At 33.7% G+C, this 21960-nt stretch overlaps 2 protein-coding genes across 2 annotated transcripts; both read left to right on the top strand.

Annotated features, from left to right (window-relative positions):
- The first annotated feature begins 570 nt into the window (after nt 1-570).
- Nucleotides 571-5198, top strand: LOC128235507 (PC3-like endoprotease variant B). The gene is given in 6 exon segments (XM_052950320.1): nt 571-577; nt 833-1023; nt 1995-2177; nt 4406-4524; nt 4784-4890; nt 5080-5198. Coding segments are annotated over 6 exon segments (726 nt in total).
- A 9642-nt stretch (nt 5199-14840) lies between these two features.
- Nucleotides 14841-21622, top strand: LOC128235506 (proprotein convertase subtilisin/kexin type 4-like). The gene is made up of 11 exons (XM_052950319.1): nt 14841-15237; nt 15489-15575; nt 16322-16423; nt 16832-16975; nt 17148-17239; nt 18335-18432; nt 19014-19204; nt 19638-19829; nt 19959-20080; nt 20444-20550; nt 21558-21622. Exons 1-11 carry the CDS (start codon nt 15067-15069, stop codon nt 21620-21622), a joined length of 1371 nt encoding a protein of 456 aa, XP_052806279.1. The 5' UTR covers nt 14841-15066.
- The last annotated feature ends 338 nt before the right edge of the window (nt 21623-21960 follow it).

Raw genomic sequence — 21960 nt, 5'->3', positions numbered from 1 at the left:
AGTACCATCTATCAATTACTTGGGAAAATGTCTAGCATAGACTTGTTTTCTTATATACGTTTACGTCATATATTTCAAACGACTTGTGCATTAGGCTGTTGTGTTTTATAAGTTAGTAATGCCTGGCAACATTACGCATTTAATTATAATGCATGTATCTAAAACTTAATGCTTAAAAGAACTTCTAAAATAGTTGTCATTCCATCGTATATAGACAAATGTTAACATTCACCTCTAGTTACTGTGTAATTATAGCTGTAGTGTTGTCATTAATATAACAACATCACTTGTTGGTGAATGTTTTGAATTAGTATTGTAAGTTAAAAAAACAACAATAGTCTCCTGTAACTCATAAGTTGACTTGAGTTCATGCGTACGTTACCATTGATTGCAAATGTTTTGTTTGCATAAGGCATTAATACTCTATACATCTAGTGTGTAAATGGTCAATTTTCTACCTTCTTTTATTTACATATAAGTCACGGCAATGCTTGCGCTTGGGTCATAGGTACCGTAAGGAGCAATGATTCCTGCACGTTATGTGGTTGTGGCGTTGCTTATCATTCTAAGATGGCGGGTGAGTTTCGGATTGTACTTTGTATTTAATTATGGACATCACATTGAATTTTCGAATAAGGGAATAATATATTTACAAAGAACAATATTGGTAGATTGTAATGAGTTTATTTTTCGAACAAAAATAGATAATTTACTGAGGACAAACAGAGGACAACATTCCATTATAGCATAGTTTTTTGTTCAATATTTATGCAAAGGGTAATAACGTCAAAACCATATTCTTTTAAATCCATTCAAAAACCTACTGTTCCAGCTTTGAAGGCAGGACGTATCCGAAAGTTCCATGGGGAAAGATATCCACAAATGAACGCCAGCTCGTTTTCTGCTGCACTCGGCTACAAGTACCAAAACATTCAAATATATTCAAACAGTTTGACCTTTGTCAAACCCTTTGCTAGAATGGAGCCGTTTACTGCACGAGTTGTTGAGCGAAGCATTTTACAGGTATATACCTTTGAAAAGAATCAATATTTCAAAACACTGATGTCGTGCATTCCCATTGCTACTCACACTGTCACGACTGTTGCGAAAATATATCGCAAGATGTTATTAGAAGTCAAAATAGTGTCTTCGTTTCCCGCACATTTCCCGGGAAGTACGTACACAAAATCTGAAACGCAATATAAAAAGCAATCGCAGTATTGCTATTGAGAAGTAAAACACAATACCGATAACATACGACATATTGCGAAATGGCGCTGGAAGTGATAGAGAATACATAACGATATTTTTTCCGAGATTTTATACGACATCTTTACGACATTGTGTGTAAACATCTTATGAGTTCACCAAGTAAAAACACTTTTGAGAATCTGCATCGAGAAAATTAATTGGTAAACACGAAACATTTCGCGAACATTAACAGGTTATCTTACGGCAGTTTTATTATGACTACAGGAATTCCTTCTTTGTAAACACCAAAATTGTTTAATATTCAGAGATAGAAAAAATCTTTGCAAGGGATAAAACTCAAGCTATTTCCCATCAATTAGACGCATAATATGATAAAAAAAGCAATGATTAAATTTATAAAGCTTCCTGTTGTATGGGCTGCAGCATATGATTTTATTATTATTATGATGATTTTTTTTTAAATTTTGACTGAAAAAAGGTATCGAAAGTAATAGTACTTATGTTAGATTAAAGAGCACAAAAGGCTCATATCAATGGCCCTAAAATATCGCAGAGATATCAAAGAACACCCGTTCTTACATGCTAACCAAACATTTCTGAAAAATGTCCTTCCGCGGCGTTTCGTTATTATTTCCATCTCCATTATTAATCACTTCGAGACCTATTTTTCATCGATTTATTAAACAGTTCATGAAAACAACGAACAATTCAGTGTGCTTTTAAGATTCTTTGGATATTTAAGAAAAGTTTAAAAATACTCAAAATGCATGTTTTTATTAAAGGGAAGAGGAGGACTTTTCGTATTTCCAGCTGGACTGCCCGGAAATGGCTTTGCGAATAGCATACACACAATTTCCGTCAAATGCATTGGGGAAAATGGAAAGGTACCACCACCAGTCTTCGCAAATTCTGCAACACTTGTGTCTGCATTCGGACAAGGACGGACAAGATTAGATACAGGAATGGTATGGTATAAACCAAATGTGATATATATTAAAGTATATGTTATTATTATTAGAATAATGCATTGTTGATCATGGCTTTTGGTTTATTATTGCCCTAGTGGGAAATTATTTTCTACGTAGGTAATAATCAAAAGAAAACTAAGATCAACCATGCTTTATCCTGTAGAATACATATGCTTTGTTATTCGTGAATGATTTCAACCCGTTGAATTTATATTGTTGAATAATATAATTAGCATAATTATATTTTGTCTTCGTCGGCCAATTGTGCCATAATCGCCCTCACGTGCCATGATAATCTCACGGGTTGAATCGATAGTCATTTTTCAGGGAACGAATTTCTATCGTTAAACGTTACTATATAAAGTAGCATGTGTAATTATTATATTTACACCACAACTTCCATTCCATAAACGAACGGCCTTTTCGCAATTGCGATTATCAACCTATTCGGTTTATGCTCGGATCGCGATTGATTGCGTATCAATATAAATTGAAAATAGTTATTTTTTATTTTGTCAGCACGTCACGAAAAAAAATATCAGCATGTTGAACTTTTTTAATTGATGATTTGTTATAATATTGTTGTAACTAGCGTTTTAATTTTGCTTGAAAATCAATATGGAAGTTGTTTATTGTTTGCCGCGTTTTTATGACATCATATAACAAACTGTTTCCGGTGATGGTCGGGTCGTTCTATTTACGGAATAAGTGAGAAATAATTACAAAATGTTTTGCTACATAAAATAAAGTAATTTTTAACAATTCTAGAAATAAATATCGAGATTGATGTCATCAAAGGGTATATGGACGCAGTTGGGCTAGTTCGGACATATCACGCTTTAGCCAGCCCAAATGCGCTCATACCCCGATAATGACATCAACCACGCAATTTATTCCTTAAATAAATGTGGACGCTTTTCAATAATTACGTGCCTCGTCGTATGGCCGACCCTCGAGTAATATGAATGCAAATCATATATTGTTTTTTATATGTATCTTTGTTGATACACTCTCAAGATTTGTTTAATAAGCAATCGTTATTGATGGCATATCATAACAGCGCGCAAATAACAGTTTTCTTTCAATGACTTCCTTTTCTGAAAAACTTTAATTTAGACGTTAGACATGAACTAGTAAGCCGGGAATGATGAAGCTAGTTTTGTCCTAGTTACCGATGGTTTGTTTCTCCCGAAACGGATATGAAGGAGGGATAAAGATACAGACTCATGAAATATGCTATATATTGTGCGTCTTGCTCTTGATCAAAGAGGAACAGTCTATTAATAGGACAATTAATAGATGTGTTCTTTGTATGATGAAGTTGTGTTTCGTTCTTAAATGTCTGTTAGACATTAAATAGCGTGCCTCTAAACGGGGTTATGCCACTAGGCTATCCAAATTGACAGCTGCATGGTCACACATCAGCATACAATTCTTAAAGAAAAATATGAACCGGCAATTATGTTGCATGGTTGATTGGATTTCAACGAAACAATGACCCAAACTGAAATTTCTCGCGCTATGAAAAACGACCTGGTATTCCAGTCTAGGATCATTATCAATAAAATACGGCCATAAATCATATCCCTTCAATAGTGCTGCCGCAACGTAAAGTTTACATGCTGCTCAACGGAATGTTTCATTGGATTCATTTGCGTATTGATTCTTCGGATTTCGCAATCATTTAATCGTTTCTGAACATTTACGGTTTTTGCTGGTGTCATACGACGCCTTGGTCACTGATGTTAATCAATTTCGATTGATAGCTCTTCCTTCGCTCTTTGTTAGCCTTACACAATTCAAAATATCTTTTTGCATGGCTATTTTAGAAAATATAAAATGGGACAGACTAGTACAAATTCGCCAAGTTACATTTATCACCATATGGGGATAGCCTGTTGCTCTATATGATAATACTGCGTGTTTGAAGTGTACAATATTGACCATTACGATATAAAAAAATGAGGAAAATGTCATATGGAATAAATTCATACAATTATTTAAATGCATACAGCAAAAAACATATTTTCTTTGAAAACATTTTTATCTTCATATTTGTCATGTTATTATCTGTGAACTTGTAGCTATGCAAATCAATAATTATAACTAAACTAATATTTGGCCTTTCCTATGAAGCGGCTGCACATAATTAAGAACTAATTTCAATTAGCGTATATCAATACTCTACAGACTCATTCTATCTGTGTGTTTTTAATTCTTACTAGCTCACCGTGACCCATACAGCCCGAAGATTTGGGGATAGAAAATGTGACAACAAATTCGGTGGATCCTCGGCGGCAACAGCAATTATCTCAGGAATAGTCGCTCTTGCTCTTCAAATCAAGTAAATGATAGACTTAAAACGATATCTCTAAGAGATTTTCGTAAACCTTGTTATTTGTTATATGCCAACAATAAGTAGTAAATGCTACAAATTAACACATTGTATAGAATAAGCAATGAAAGGCTTTGTCTTTGTCATACAGGATATTTGCACATAGTTTGATATGTTAATTATATGCTTGTTTAATTGAAAAAAGATCTTTATGGATAGAGTTTAAGCTCAGATATATGTTTTCACTGGCAAATATTGCTCATAACAGTCCACAATTAACATTTAAAGATATTCAACATTGACTGGTGCAATCAGCTGGGTACATTTGACTTGCGGAATCCTCAGGCTTCAAGAAAAACAGTGCCGGAAGATACTGTTAGTCTTTCATTTGAAGAATGATATAAAAAAAAACATTGCTACTTTGCTTTGAATTAGTGTTGATAATTAATTACTATGTATAAACTATGTTATCTGGAATGTATAATAATCTAATTATATGTGTAGTATATAACATAAATAAATTAATTGAAGTACGCAAAATATAAATGTGTATTTTTTTTCTAGTTCACAATGTATTTGGTTTTGGTTACGTGCAAACGTTGAAAATGGTTCACTTAGCAAAGACCTGGAAACCGCTTTTGCCGTTGCTTACTCAAGCGCACATATCGTTTGATATCACGTAAGTACAAATATAACAATGGTTACTTCATTCAGTGACGAGCTCAACAGTCAACTCTTAATATAACCCATAAATTAGTGTTTACCTTACTGCAATACCGGTCATAACACACAATACAAATTCAATATTAAGAAGTTCAAATGTTTAGAATTATGTTACTGACACACTTTTATAAAATTTAAATTTCCTCACTTTTTTCCCGACAATAAGACAGTCATACCTGATTTGAGTTCCTTGTTTGTGTGTTTCATAACAGGCAGAGGGGCAACGATTCCAGTTCAGAAGTAATATCTACGTTCAATATCATTTGCACAAATCAAGCACATTGTATTGAAAACATTGAAAAGGTAGTCGTTCACATTAACTTCGTATATCCGAAGCACACTAGGAGCATTCTGTCAGTTATTTCACCGTGTGGAACAGAGTCCATTCTTCTAGATCACATTGGACAGCCACCTGAGGACGAAAGCGACTTTGGCATAAATGAAGGAGTTTATGTCGATGCATCGTTTCTTTCAAATCACTTCTGGGGAGAGGAAATGGCAGGACGTTGGCTCGTAGAATTAATCGGTCAGGGATGTGATTCGTGTAAGATACCTTGTTTCCTTATTTTTTCGACTTTTTCTGAAAGAGAAAACGAGATGAATGTTTTTGTTCATCATTTCATATCTTTTCTCCCAACAATTACAACATGCGTATTTCAAGATAGTTTGCTATTATTCTCCAAAAGTAAAATAAAAGAAAAGGAAAGTTATATTATTATATTAAATCTTAATCGAGCCCGCTTTTATAATTCAACACCCAATAAGTTCGACCTCGTTTTCAAAGACGTGACATGGCGGTAACCCAAGCATTTATCAATCATGACGATATTGTGGTTTGTTGTCTTGAAGAGCTGAACCACATTTTGATGTTTGGTTGACCTTGTCCAGCCAGCCTTTAAACATGATCTTGGTTTAATGTAAGACTATTTGGCTCGTCCCTGTAGTTAACTTTTATTTTCAGATGATCTATGTTCCATTGTTAAAACAGAATTACAGTTTTATGGGACTAACAAGAACGTGTATCTCGTGGTCATGGGCAATTCGTCAACGACAGCTTCGCCGACACTTCCAGATATAACCACACACAATGACGTACCTACAGAGGCCAATAACCATCACAGCAATGTAGCAAAAGTTGTTATCTTTGTTGTTGGTGTCGTTTGTTGTATTGCGATAATTGTTGTTGTAATAAGGAGTGTTTATGCCCGTCGCTCTCGTTCAGGAAACACACATTCTGGCATCCAATATCATTTAAAGAACGACCAAATCTTATGTCCGAATAGGGATTGAACATGTGAAAATCCCGTCGGTCTGGAATCATCCGCTATCAAAATTCCCATAAATGGCCGCCGATTATTAACCGTCCATCCCCGCAAAAATGTGATAACTTATAAACATGCACCGATCTTTAGTAGGGTAGTCAATATCTGAAGACATGTAACGCTACGGGGGAGCACGCCATATTCTCATATGTTCAACCACCTGTAAAGGTTGGGTTCCACGTCTTTGTAAGGTTAAGTCCACCGCCACCACTTTCACAATATCTAAACCGACAGCTGCCTGACAATGAGTCGTATAGCTTCTGAATCATAATGTTGTTGGAAAACATTATGGAACAAAAAAAGCACCACTATAGACCCATGTTGCAACTTAAGATGAATAATGCAATGTTAGACGAGTTAATTGGCTACACAAATATTTTTAGGTTGTAATGTCTTATCCACCCTTACCGTGTGGTTACGTCATACAGCTTTATGTTGTTTCCCGTGCTTTCTGGACATCATGTTTTTCATTATTTATCTACTTTATGATTTATTGTCCATTTCAAACATCGAGGAGGCTTTTGTAGGGTTTGTTTTCTGATTGTTATATACGAGGTATGATCCAAAATTGCATTGACTAACATGCTCATAAAATAAAGATATGATTACTGTAACAAAATATGTATACGGTTTTAACCAGCAATGTATTTTTCTCGTTTTATGTAAATGCCGAATGAGTTTGGATTGCCCTTTTATCTTAACGGGCAGCTCATTTTAATACCGTCGTAATGGATTGTTTCAAAACTGACGATGTTCTTGCTTACCTATTGCTTAATATTACCTTAATTGACTCAGTATTCTTTGGTCTGTCAGAGGTCTTAGAATCATCACTCGTTCTAATTAAACTACTGCTGTGTGTTTACTTGTATTTCAAGAAAGCTAAATCATTATTGCAAGCACTTGGATAACGTTTAATGCGACCAATCGTTCAGCCCTTACTAGATATTGTGGACGTATATTTTGTAGATATATGTGCTTAGCACGCCGCCTTGTCTGACCTCTTGAGTATTGCAAACGGTTCTGATATGAGATTGGGCTACTTCACGACACCTTAAGCTTTGGAATGGATACTTTGAAGAATTGACTAGTGCTTGTCGTACACGCCAGTAGGATTCACACGTCTTAGTAAATGGTTATGGTCGAATAATTTAAAGGCGTCTTTGGCATCTAAAAGTATGATATCTTCAGGTTGTCTCTCAGCGTTATAATTTATTGTGATTTTCATAAGAACCGCGTCTTTAACCTCTTTGGTAGACGAACTGGTTGGGTTCCAGAAGTAGGAATGATTCTATGTTAAAGGGTGGTTTCCAAGATGTTCCCAATTACAGGGAAAACTGTAAGCCGATGTTTTTTGTTTGCTTCAGCACGTGCTCTTTAGTTTCATATACTTGGTATATTAGTCCACTTTTCGCGAACGTTTTGCCAAGTTAAAGTATACTTTTCATTATTCGCAATGGAGTGATTTTTTACCATTGATAAAACATTTATGTATATACCATATTGTATAAGGACATTTAAACATGGACGAGTATTTCCCTTCCATATTTTGCCCCAACTCCCTTGTAACTTCGTGATTAAGCAGTAAAATGTCAAAAGGTTCTCAATCCAGATAAAATAGTTTAATAATGAAAACTTAAAAAACGGCATGATTGTAAAAACTAATTACGTTTGAACTCAAGTTTGGAATGTTTTTCTACAGTTTTGATCTATTAGGAATTATTTTAGAACTTGCTTTTATATTTTGAGATTATTTGACACTAAGGAATGACGTTAAACTTAATTGCTTATGCAATTTCTAGCTGTTTCGTAGCGTGTGGTATAGACCAGCGGGAAAACAAAGTACTTCCCTTCCATATTTTGCCCCACCCCGCCTTGTAATTTTGTGATAAAGTAGTAGGTTTTCAATCCATATCAAGATATTTCATTAATAAAAACGGTATGATTGTAAAAGCTAATTGCGTTTGAACTTCATTTTTGAATCTTTTTCTACATTTTTGATCTATTAGGAAATATTTTAGAACTTGCTTTTATCTTTTGGGATTATTTGACACTAATAAATGTTATAAAATTTGATAGCTCAGGCAATTTCTAGCTGTTTTGTATCAATTAAGTGGTAAACAAAAGACATTAACATTACGACGTTTAAAATAGTGTATGTACTGTAAGAAGCGAAAATCGAGTTATGTCAAAAAAGAAATGAGTTGATGGTTGTTTCTTTTTGTTTAAATTTCGTGGGTTAGCTTTTAATAAATCATAGTCAATTTTAATTTGAAAATAAGACCAAAGTTAACAGTTCTTTAAATCTGAAAGTTGCCGATGTTTCGAAAACAACTCAACGTTTAGTTACAGTGATCCACCTAGCTTTACCTTTTGTTATTGAAAAACGTATTATATTATGGATGGACTGATCGGTGTACCATTATCGTTATCATTATCGTTCAACCGTTAAGCAAATTGCCCCTATTTCGCAAAGGCCACCATTGAACAAATTGCCGCTATTCATCAAATGCCATTGTTGAGCAAATTGTTAGTACAGTGCTAAAATTCATTGTATTTTATGTTCTATTAATATTTTTTTTAAAAACGTCTTAGGACTTCTAAAATGCCCTCTTAGTTTTATTTATTTGAAACATTTGGTGACCAAATACTTGAAATACTGAGAATCTACATTTTGTTTAACATCCGTTTCTGTACATATGCTTTTCTGAAATTTGCTATAATGTAAGGGTTAAACGTCTCGATCTTATTTTACGTCAGATGACCCACAGGCTGCACTTAAGCAAAAAAATTTGCAAGGTCAAAAAAAAAAAAAAACTGACATTATGTGAGAGAAAGAACAATCCGATTCATGAAGCTGTTGTTTAATGTAATAGGCATTTTGAGGCGTTGTCTTATTGAAAACAAGTAAACATGGCGTTTAGATCTTACATATAGGCATATTGCCCACTTAATAGGGATTACCGACTTACCGACAGAAAGAAGTAAGTTGAATATTTATTTGCTTTCGTTTCCGATTCAAGATTATTATTTATTAATGAATATTAAGGGTACGTCCTAAGTTGGGTTTGCATTGGCCCTTACTTTTCATATTAAAGCTGCACTCTCACAGATTGAACGTTTTGACAACTTTTTTTTTTATTTTTTGCCTTGGAACGAGCCAATTTTTGCGAAAATCCATGGAAACCCCAGCTAAATAAGACTGCTGGGTCGCATATTTTTATATTTAAGTTCAAAAAGTGATGTTTTATGCATTTTTCTTAAACCTTTAGTAACGGTTTAGGCCCTAAAACATTATTTTTCGAACGGAAATATGAAAATCTACGATCTGATTTTTGTCAGCAATCTTATATCATTGGTTTGCAGATATTTACGCAAAAAATTGCTCTTTACAAGACAAAAAATGGAAAAATGGTAAATCTGTGAGAGTGCAGCTTTAAAACTGATTTAATTTGTAGTATTGAAACACAGGGGAATAGATGCATACGTCGACAATATACCTCTAACCAGGGGGTCATTTATCATGGATTTTAACTATAAATTAAGCCTTATTAAATTGACGTCTTGGTCATCGGATTTCTTTTCAGAAAAAAGACATAGGGAGAGCGAGCGAAACTAATAACTTAGTTTTAATTTGAATTTTTTGGAGCAAGCGAAGAAGCTGTCAATATACTAACCATAATGTCTACCTATTTTGAAAAGATTCTATATAAGCAAGACGATTTAATGACGTATTTATCATTTTTATTAAATAACATGTTTTGTCAATACTACGCTTGATTTTCTGAATGATCAGTTCAAAGGCTATCCTACACTTTAAAATACGACGGTTTCCTATTTTGTAGGAAATCGGTCCGCTCCCAAACATATATATTTCGACCTTTCATGATGAAACGCTCGCACGTGTTGTTATTTGCAAATTCTCAAAAATTGATGCGCTTATTCTGATGACTAAGACATCAATTCGGTGTGGCCTTACACATTTTTATACAATGCAATGTGCAGCATTTGGAATACTAACACTGGAAAACGGTATTTTTGTCAATTGATGTAAAACAATCCATTAATCTCTCTATTTATATTCATTATTTAGTTCCCAGAATAGTCACGCATTTCAACTAAAAGAAAGTTTGACTTCATTTGTTTCATTTTGGCGAATAGGTTTTAAAATAACCAAAACGAGAGTATAGTTTACGTGTTATATTGAATCTCAAATTTGAGTTTTAGCCAGGTACCTATAATTATTATGGTCCGAAGCGTCTTTTGTCATTACACATTTTTATGAAACGAAGACAACCTCGCAGAGATCAAATCGCCACTACTACTACGGTTATCATTAACAAACGGATAACTAAATCGTTGGACAAAGCTGCATTTTCTACAAACATTTATTCTGTGATTTATTTTAAATATGTTATAAGGGTACATATGCACCATGTAGCTTTACTCTAAAAGTTACCATTTTTCAAAACACACATAGCTACCTGCATAGCTACATGCCTACAGCTTAAAATATAAACAATCTTCTAACTTAAAGTTGTAACTTTTTTTTTTCCTTGCTGTTCATAATTTATTTCAAACTTATGTCGTTGTCGTATCAATTTCTAATTAAAATGACACACATGGTGTTTAAATCAAATAAATTCTACGAAACGACTGCACTTCTTCAACATTAATTAAATTAAACATGAGAAGGCACCCATAAAGGCATAAATCCAAATAAGAAACACACTGTTCATTAGCAATGTTACCAAAAAATCATTTCTTTGTCAACACTTTGAAATATGTGTCTCCAACATAACAAAAAATATTAGAGAGATATAAATGAGTAGAATTAGATGTTTTTAAATTAGTCTTGATTTGGCATTTCTTGTCATGAAACGGAGATAACAGAAGTATTGAGGTAGCTGGGATATATGGCAAAATATGCATGTAGGCCTTTAGACAGTTGCCATGTTAGCAAATTATAATTTAGTGACTAATTCATTATGCATTTTAGTTATGGATTACATACTGTTTAGGTACTAGTATAATTTGCAAAACCGACATTGGAAAACGGTTTAAAATTGAATTGTTTTTGTTTATTTTTGTCAATTGTCAAGGTTGTTTTAAAACAATCAACTTATCTGTTTGTGTATATTCGTTATTCAGATTTTTTTATACATTTAAATAACAATAGTGACGCATTTCTACGGAAAGAAGTTTGTACCTAATTTGTTTTTGTTCTTTTATCAGTAGTTGAGAAAGCACCCTGTCAATAATTTTAATTGACGAAATAGATGAGATAGAGGGGGTAAATGTTAATTTTGGAAGGCATTAAGACAGTTGCCATTTTTGCAAATGCAATTTTAGTAACAAATTCATAATGTCTTTTAATTATCGATTACATACTGCAATATTACTAGTCAGATATGTGTATGCATATATGACATATGTGACGAATTTCTATCGAAAGGAGTTTGTACCGGATGTGACGATTAACTTTAATGTAGCTTTAGCCTTATTTCAAATCACACTCAGCTACCTGGCTACAGCTTTGAAAAATACAGCTAATGTTATTACTTGTTGTGACTTGACAAATTTGTATTTAAAACGCATTATCATGTCTATTATAAAAAAATTGCTTTTGTACTTTAGTGCTGTCCTTCATGATTCTGTTTGTACAATTGTACTTCATTTAGGTTGTCGTACTGAGTGATATACAAAGAATTTAGAAATACTTAAGAATACTTTCCAATTATAATTTAAACAGATAATATGCAGAAATCAAACACTTTGAGAAGAAAGATAACTTTTTTGTTGATCTGCTTGACGTTAGACTTCAGTTCGTCGCTTATTTCTAACATAGGGAATTAACTTGCCATAAACGTTATTATTATTATTATCATTATTATTATTATTATTATACCACATCTTTTCATAAAGCAATATACGTTCTAAAAACTTAATTTTCGGACAATAACATTTATAAAAACCATAAGACAATACAACATTAACTTAAATTAAAAGGTAAATGAAAAGGTTAATTGTTTTAAAGATAAAGCTAAGTGATGTTATGAAATAAACATAAAATCAATTACAATTATTTTAGTAAAATAACATAAACAAAATGGTACACTTTACATGTTTAAGATATAACTTGTTCTGCACTCAATAATTGAGCATATTTTATACCAAATTATTATCATTTTTTCGTAAGTATATAACTTCTTCGAAGCTTGTAAAAAATTTGAGTTAATATTAAGTGAATATATACCATCCAGCAGAAATACTGATGCACTTCACACAGTTTATTAACCATAGTGTTTGAGGAAGAAGTGAGTTTTAAGTGTCTTCTTGAAGGAGTTCAACATTTTAGATCCTCTGATTTGAGATGGAAGAGAGTTCCACAGTTTTGGCGCCGCATACATAAAACTTTGTTCTCCAAAGGTGACAGTACGAATATTCCTTGGAACCACTAATGTAGACGCATCATTCTTTGATCTCAGAGTGCGCCTAGGCTCGTGAGCTTCTAACAAGTTCTTCATATATACTGGCGATTGTCCATGTAAAGCTTTGCATGTGGTAGTCAGTATTTTGTATTCAATTCTTTTCTGTACTGGTAGCCAATGCAATACCTTAAGTGTAGGAGTAATATGACTAAAACGAGATGTTCGTGTAATCAGCCGGGCAGCAGTGTTCTGTACATTTTGTGATTTCTTAATGTACGTTTTGTTGGTGCCATAGAGTAGTAATCCGTTACAGTAATACATACGTGAAGTGACTAGCGAATTTACTAGAGATTTTGTGGCGTTTGATGTCAAATATTTCCTGATGTGTCCGATCTGCCTGATTTGTGACTAGCATGAAATGCTTATGGAGTTCGCGTGTTTTCCATGCTCATTCTATTATTAAACCATGCACCTAGATTTCGCACATATTCTGATGACTTTATTTGCGAGTCCCCTACTTTCACGCATAGGTCACTTACGTGTTTGGTGTTTGTTTCACTTGGGAAAACGATAACTTTTGTTTTGTCAGTGTTTAGCTTTAACATATTTTAATGCATCCAAAACACAATATCTTGAAGACATTTTTCAACCCGACGAAGTGTTTTATTCTGAGCTGCTCCGTCGGTAGGTTTGTATTATAGATATAATTGTGAGTCAATTGCGTAGAAGTGGTGGTTGAGTCCATGTGTTTATCAGATTGCGCCTACAGGTTTTGTGTACATGGTATAAAATTTAGGGCCTAACACAGATCCTTGTGGTACGCTAAAGTTCATCAATACTGGTTTAGATACTTTACCGGCGATACACATTGTTTGGAAACGATCAGAAAGATATGATGTAACCAATTGAAGCGGTTTGTCAGCGAAACCAAAATAGTGCTCGAGGCGACTCAAGAGGGTTTTGTGGTCGATGGTGTCGAAGGCAGCAGAAAGGTCCAGCATAACCAAGATAGTCACACTTGTCTGATCCAAAGATTGAAGGATGTCATTCTGCAATTAAGCAAATAACGTGTGTCTCTATCGTATGGTACTATTGCTACGTTGAGGTATCGTTGACTGATTTAGTAACATTTACAAACCGACGTTCACTACGCAAAGACCAGACAATTACTTTTGAACGTCTCCGCTCGACGATTACAGTAACATTTTATCACTTGACTGCGGGCCTAGTGTTTGTATATTGCCCGCCAAAGCGGATGGCTCTCGGAAAATATTGAACGATCGAGGTCACATTAGATATGGATAAGGTATCGTATTTGAAAAAAAGCTCGTTTATACCCGTATATTATTTTCACGGTTTCAGGATAAAACAAACAAATAACATGCTAAAGTTGCTAAACGTGTGCGTCAGTGACTACTTAAAACATGTAACGAAATTTGTTTGTATATAAATGATAAACAAATACTGACAAATGATAATAGCAAAGTCCTACATTTGTTTTTCTTATCAAAAACCACCGGTATTTAGATAATGGATATCTTTATAGGTTAGTCGAACCTTATACTGTAGATTGTGTTTAACCGACACAGATAATAAAACGTAGGTTTAAAGTACCCGCTTACCTTAAATTACGCATGAAAAATGTAACAATCGAATTACAAATGCATTATGGTCGTTTAAAATAGATAAACAAATTAATAATGATTTATTCTGGGACATACATTTAACGTACAATATGACGATAGAAGTGTATAGACTGGTCTATGCTTGACTATAGGGAATCGCATAATTATATTTAAATAATCTCATTGTGGAGGATATAAATTTGTGAACATTTTTGAATATAGTTTTTTCGATCAAGATCATTTGGACTTTGACAAGTTTAACTGATGACTCATCTCCGTGATTATAGGTCATCGCATTAAAAGAAATACGTGTTCAGATGATAAATTTGACCACAGTGACAGAACAGATCTGGGATAGTATTCTTTACAAAAATATATTTCTCCTTAATAAGAAATCAAATGGAATAAATCGTATATCCCATTTTAATAACGACTATTAAATAAAAAAAAAACATGCCGGGAGTGTATAAATACATAACAATCTACTTGATTGCTTTGTTTTTTATCCCACCGACGAGGCATTGCCTGAAATATTCGGAGAGAAGGATAATAGAATTTTACAGAGGAGAAAACATTGGGTATAAAAATCGATTACAAAATATGGGATACGATTTTTTGTTCAAGGTAAAATTATTTACTCTTTATATAATTTTGTTCGTTCGAAAGGTTAAACATTGTCCTTAATAAAATACACATTGAAGAACAGAATCTTATCTGCTAAATGTGACAATATTAAACAAAACGAATCGTCACATAAATATATTGTAGCAAGTTTTAAAATCATCCTTGTAAAACGTATTGAAATGCGTTTTCAAGACGCTAAATATGATATACGTTCTAATAACAAAATAAATGTATGTTTTTCAATATTACAGATTATTGACGATTTTTATATGTTTGCCACCAACAAACCTTGGAGCACGGAAGAAAATGAGCGAATTAAGCATATAATGGAAGGCAAGGTATGTGATAATGTTTTACCGTGTATGGGCGCTGCTTTTAATCGAAATTTGCTTGCCTTGCAAATGTGAAAATAATTTTACAACAAAGTTGCGCCAAATTTCAATACAGAACATGTTTAATTTGCTCGTGCTCTGAAATTTATAGCTTTATTCTTTTGTAAGCATGTTTCAAAGTACACTACATGGTCTTTTTCTCAGAAAAAGATTTATTCAACTGAAATACTATTGACGGTAAATTCACCTTCCGATGTTTGGTTCAATCTGAGGCGGATCCAAGTTGTGGTTAATTTTACGTTTGGTTTTCGCTTATGTGGTATTAATTCCTGCGATTTGTTTTGCGTTATTTTAGATTTGTTTTTATTTTGTGTTACTTTGTTTGGACTGTAGTATATACAGCTTTCCTTAGCCTAAATAAGAAATCAACGACTGATAGATCGTGTATGATTGTTTATACTTCTGTCACTTATCCAAATAGTCAATTTTGCAAACATAAAGTCAAAATAAGTTAGTAATTGTTCTTAAGTAGCGTTTTTGTCATATATATATATATATGTTTATTACGCAGTGCAACTTAACATTTAAACATTTAACATATGTATTGAAATTTTGATATTTGCCCCGTTAGATAAGACTGTCTGAACAAACAAGGATGTTCGTAATTCATGACAAAATGAGATCAGATATTGGGTACTCAATTAAACTTTGATATATCTGTGATAGCGAACCTCCATGTCTTATCGTTTCAGGTAAAAAACATTTACCTGGATTCAAACATATTTTCTGCCTTTCGAAACGATGTTTTGGCTGTTGAAGGCGATGAAGATGAGAGCCCAAATACTCCTCCCTCTGTAAATATGATTTAATTAAAATGTTCGAAAATGTCCGTCTGTACATCCGCACGTCCCGAACTAGTTTGTGTGGAGCTCATTTGATATAATTTGAAGGACTTTGTTGAAACTTTCACACTATCAGGTATCGTTTGTGCAGATTACAGTACAGCAAAAAGTTTGAGTTGCGTTTATTTCGACCGAAATTGATGACCATTTGTTATTGTTTTCAGTATATGGAGTATATTTAAACAAATTATATGTCGAAGTCCCAGTATTCGCTTCATATGCAGTATTCGGCTACATATGATCAAGTATCATTCAGGTATCATGAGCAGATGAAAGTGAAGGAAGACTTTAGTTTCTCTTCCGTAAAAACACGAATTAACTCGTCCTGCTGTATAACTGCTTCCATCTGTTCTGCTGTAGGCATTTTGCCAGTGTCCTCCCTACTTTGATGTTGCACAAGAGATAGATCAAACATGGACGGATGGTTATACAGGACGAAATGTCGTAGTTGCTGTAACAGACGTTGGTGTGGACATAGACAGCCCCCGTCTTATTGCAAATATTGTAAATTTTCAAAACCATTTATCTTGTATTTTAAAAATAAAATAAATTAGATTGTATGTGTCACGGAGCATATGGTAGATGTTAAACCGCCATCTAAAACCCTACACTTTAATATTAGTCCTTTAATTTCAAAAACAAGACAGTTGCGATTTTTGATTTTATTTATTTACAGGCATCCCATTTGTCTTATAACTTTGTGGAAAATAACTCGGACCCAAGACCTAAAGTATTTCCCGATTATCCGGAAAGTTTACCGCAGACAAAGTAAGTCTTTGCATATATGAAAAGGCAAACTGCTGGAATGATACATAATAGAAAACAAAAAACAACAGGGTATACAGGCTGATCGAACAAGCCAGAGCTATACAAATAGCTCTGTGGAAGTTAACCTTAAGAACACAGAACTATATTCAAAGTATAAAACTAGAAAAATATGGTTAACTTTCATTAGGACAAGAAAAGTAACTGCAAAACTATCAGCGAAAATGTTGTTTACCCACATGACACATTGTTTGTTCACAGGTACAATAGATGTACAATAAATTTGTTACGCTCGTCATTATAAACCACAATAGAAACTACAGGGACAAGCCGTGTAGACGCGTTTTCAAATATGAACCCTGTTTACATTAATAATACAATGAAAAATACAGGGACAAGCCCAGTGGTTGAATCTTCGAAAATCAACTCTGTTTTGGGTCACAAGGCAGAGGCCCAAACGACAATTAACTAAAGACACAAACATATAAATATCACATAAACAAAACCCCAAAGAAACTTAAACCACATACAAAAATACTAACACCACAAACACCCCATATCCTCATCAAAGTTTCTTTACCGTTCAATTGTTTGTATTGTGTCAGCAGGTCTCGTAAAATATAAATCAACATTTTTAAAAGTGTTAATTTATTATATTTTAAATGTGTTGTTGCCATGAGTGTTTCAATTTTACGATTTAAAGTGATTTCAAGTGGTTGATCTTTTCCCGCGTTATTGTGACGTCTTTGAAAAAATGTTTCCGTTAACAGTCGGGTCGGGTCGTTCTATTTACAGAATGGGTTAGAACGGATTACTGAAAGGTTTTCTTAAATGAATTGAAGTATGTTTTTTAACAATTTTTGAATGAAATAATGAACTATTGGTGTAAATATAAGGAATGAATTGCGGGGTTGATGTCATTATCGGGGATATGAACGCAATTGGATTGGTAAATGTACGCGTTGGGTCCTTCGGACTCCACACACATTGACCAACCCAATTGCGTTCATACCCCGATAATAACATCAACCCCGCAATTCATTCCTTAAATAATAACCAAGATAGAATGAACTGGATGTATGATTTAATTTGTTACAGCCATGGGAATGCCTGTGCAGGCCTTATTGGTGGTATTAAAGAAAACGACAATTGCAGTTTATGCGGCGCCGGGGTGGCATTTAATACAAAAATCGCAGGTATGTGTCCATTTTAAGGTTTAACGTGTCACATATATTTCAATGTTACATGAACTTATAAGCACGTAAAACATGGGGTTCACACAAGGCAAGTAAATATTATTTATATATAGTAATGGAGAGCAAACTATTAAACTATATACTCAGGGTAAATACATATTTCATGTCATAGTTATACTAATCAATATAAATTACTCATTTTGTTTTAATCGTGATTGAATTGCTTTTTGACGATAGGCATTTGAGCAAACAGGTAAATGAACAGTATATATTGCTTATTGAACTTTTTTGAAAGTCAGAAAGAGTATTACTTAATTAAGCAACATCGAGTTTAGTGTAACGCTCTCATAACGAACTTGGGTACAATAAAATTTCCGATACAAGTACCTTTCCCAGATGCTTTTAACACAATTCAGATTTGATATTTGAATACAATTTAGCTATTTTCAGGACCTGAAGATTATGTTTAAAAATACTTTATTGGGCCTTTAATTTATAAGCACTTGATATATTAATAATTTTGAATAGCAGTTTCTGATATCATCCGATTAGACAATGATCACACTGCGTTTTACTTTAAGCTTTGAAAATAGGTCGGGTCAAGAAGTTTCATTGGGATACTAACCCCGAAATTACGAGTGGACGGTTTTCTGCAGCACTTAACTTCAAAAACCAAGAAATTCACATATACTCAAACAGTTGGACCTTCGATGAACCTTTTAAAATGTTGCAGCCATTTACCGAACGTGTTTTTGAAGCTGGATTGGAAAAGGTACAGTAAAATAAATATATATGAACGTGTTTTCTACCAAATATCGTACAATGAAGACTTAATGTTTAAGATTGTCTTACAACGTTTTATCTAATTGAATTTTTTTTAGATGCACAAGCCAAATACATAATATATATCTTGGATTTACGAGTGATCGTACGAAACGACCGTTGATAAGACAGTACCCTTATATTGTGTTTATGTCTGAACTTAACAATGACAAAAAGGCGCGTCAGTAGTTGAAAAAAAATCAACATGTGGTCGACTGGTTGTTCAAAATGTTTAGTCTTTCCAGATTAATTTGTTGCTATTTATCGGTAAAGATAAAAGTTGCAACTGCAAACTACCATTTAAAATTATGACAAAAAATGAAATAAATTGCGTTTATTTAGTTCTATAACTACATCACAGGTACAGTTTGTTATTATTGTAGGGTCGACAAGGGCTTGGTTCTGTCTTTGTTTTTCCATCTGGACCTCATGGAAATGGATTTACAAACAATATTTACACGATTGGAGTCGCTAGTTTTGGAATCAACGGAACTATACCTCGAAAAAGCTTTGTTAGTTCAGCTACTCTTGTGTCAGCATTTGGACAGGGAAGAAGAAGAAATGACAATGGAATGGTATGGAAACTTAAGCTTTGCTGATTATTCAACAGAACCAGTCCTGATTAACAAATGGATAGTTAAGGTCAATATTAATTGATCATTTTACTTTGAGAATACATATTTATCCTGTATTCTTTTTTATAGCTGACAGTGACTCACACTAGTCTAGGTAGATTAACCGCTAGAACGTGTGACAACAAATTTGGAGGATCCTCTGCAGCAACTGCTCTTATGTCCGGAATGATTGCATTGGCTTTACAGGCGAAGTAAACGCCCAATTCTTTAATTCAAACAATCTTCTAATTCAGCATAATTATAAGTCAGTATGATCCACAAAGAAAACATTAGGATTCAAGAAAATAATTCCATAGTGGTTTTTAAATTGTCAAAGGGATTTGAATTAGATAAATGAGTTTAATTTGTGAAATATATTTGCACCAGTAAACAACTAAATATAGTAATGCTCACTTGATGTTCGGCTGAGAAAAAATCACTGTTGTGTTCATTTCTGTAAATACGGAATGTGTATACCTAATATATAAAGTATATTGTTATGATTTTGTATGCGTCAAAGTAAACTTATTCAATTAGGTCACGATTTAAAAACGATACAGTTAATTTCATTTCAGTCCTTTACTCACTTTGCGTGATATAAAGCATTTGCTCGTGGAGTCATCAGGATACATCGGATTAGCAGAGACATCACATTTTACAAAGAATTGTGCGGGAAAACATTGTAAGAAACATTTGATATTGATTTTTCTAACTATCCATTAGCCATCTTATAGGCATAAAATTCTTAAGTAATAATAAATAGGAATGTTTTGTTCTTTAGTAGTACTTAATTTGACTGATATAACCGTTTGCAGACTTATAACATGACAAACATTGCAAAGAACGACACAACTATCTCTAACGACAGCCCGTTGCATGTAAGATCGATTATTGATCTGAAAACGAACTTTGTCCGATAATAATATAATTTTGAAGATGGATGATCTACCAATGATGCGAATGCCGGATACAATACGTTGATAAATCGGCGAAAAGGAATAGATCCTAAGGTTCGCAAAATGCTTTGTTAATGGAAAACTAGTCTTAATTAAGCAACCTTAAACGTTATGACACGAAATATTTTTGTATTCTAGGACGTATTCGCTTAGAACTTTCAATCTGATAGAACGGAAGAAGATACTGAATGTCGAGCGCTCGACATGGTTTATTCCATTTGGTTAGTTGCAATGCATAATTATATATAGTTTAACCGATTTGCGTACATCGCACATTACATTTTTGCTTAAAAGTTGCCTACCGATTGTCGGCTTTGCTCACAAATACGCTTTGCAAGCTGAGACTAGTACAGTACCTGTCGCTCACAGCCTCCGACAACTGACTAAGACAAGAGAATCCTTCTCACGAAAATTAAGTCGGTAAACGGTTTCCGATACTACTGTGCATACCAAACCGAAAGAAATGATCGTAACTGTATCGGCGAACACTGACCGTAAACGACCAGTACCTATAGGCCAATTTTGTTGATCGGGTGTGCCTCCTATACGTTTGGGTTAACTAGTATTGAGTATTAATATACTATTTGTTGTCAATCAAAACTATTGTAATAGCAAATTCATTATAGTAAAGTTTAATAACTTTACATGTATGACACAACAGCTCACCAATATCTATGTCTAGCGCTAACTGTAACAGTAAATTTGTAGAATCTCTTGGATATTTCGTTAACAGTTCATAAGGTGTTTGGATTCGGTTATGTTCAAGTGCTGAAAATGGTTCATCTTGCAAAACACTGAGTATAATGTACCTGTCAATTGTTTGCCCAACCGGGTTGCAGTATGTGTAGTTTGTCTTCATCCCCTATGCTCCTCCACCCACAACCCGCACCCACCCATTATTGGTTAAATCATTGTCAGGTGCATAAGTGAATAAAAGATAAGATATTTCCCCCCTCCCAAAAACAAATCACTAGAACAATAAAAATGTCATAATAATTCATCGAGTTTTGTTTTTGGTTCTTCGCCGTTATAGAATATATATCATGTAATACCTAGGTTTATTTTCTGTTTCCGATGATGTTTGTCAGACATAACCGAGCTGATACAGGGTTTGAATTAGTTTCATCGTCCAATAT

Source organism: Mya arenaria, chromosome 5, assembly GCF_026914265.1.
Source record: "Mya arenaria isolate MELC-2E11 chromosome 5, ASM2691426v1".
Classification (NCBI taxonomy): Eukaryota; Metazoa; Mollusca; class Bivalvia; order Myida; family Myidae; genus Mya; species Mya arenaria.
The sequence above is the reverse complement of the archived record's forward strand: the minus strand, read 5'-3'. Positions and strand labels throughout refer to the sequence as shown.

Coding starts and splice junctions, on each gene's coding strand:
- LOC128235506 (XM_052950319.1), top strand. CDS start 15,067: ATGCCGGGAGTGTATAAATACATAACAATCTACTTGATTGCTTTGTTT. Junction 15,576..16,321: donor AGCATATAATGGAAGGCAAG/GTATGTGATAAT, acceptor TTATCGTTTCAG/GTAAAAAACATTTACCTGGA. Junction 20,081..20,443: donor GCATTGGCTTTACAGGCGAA/GTAAACGCCCAA, acceptor ATTTCATTTCAG/TCCTTTACTCACTTTGCGTG.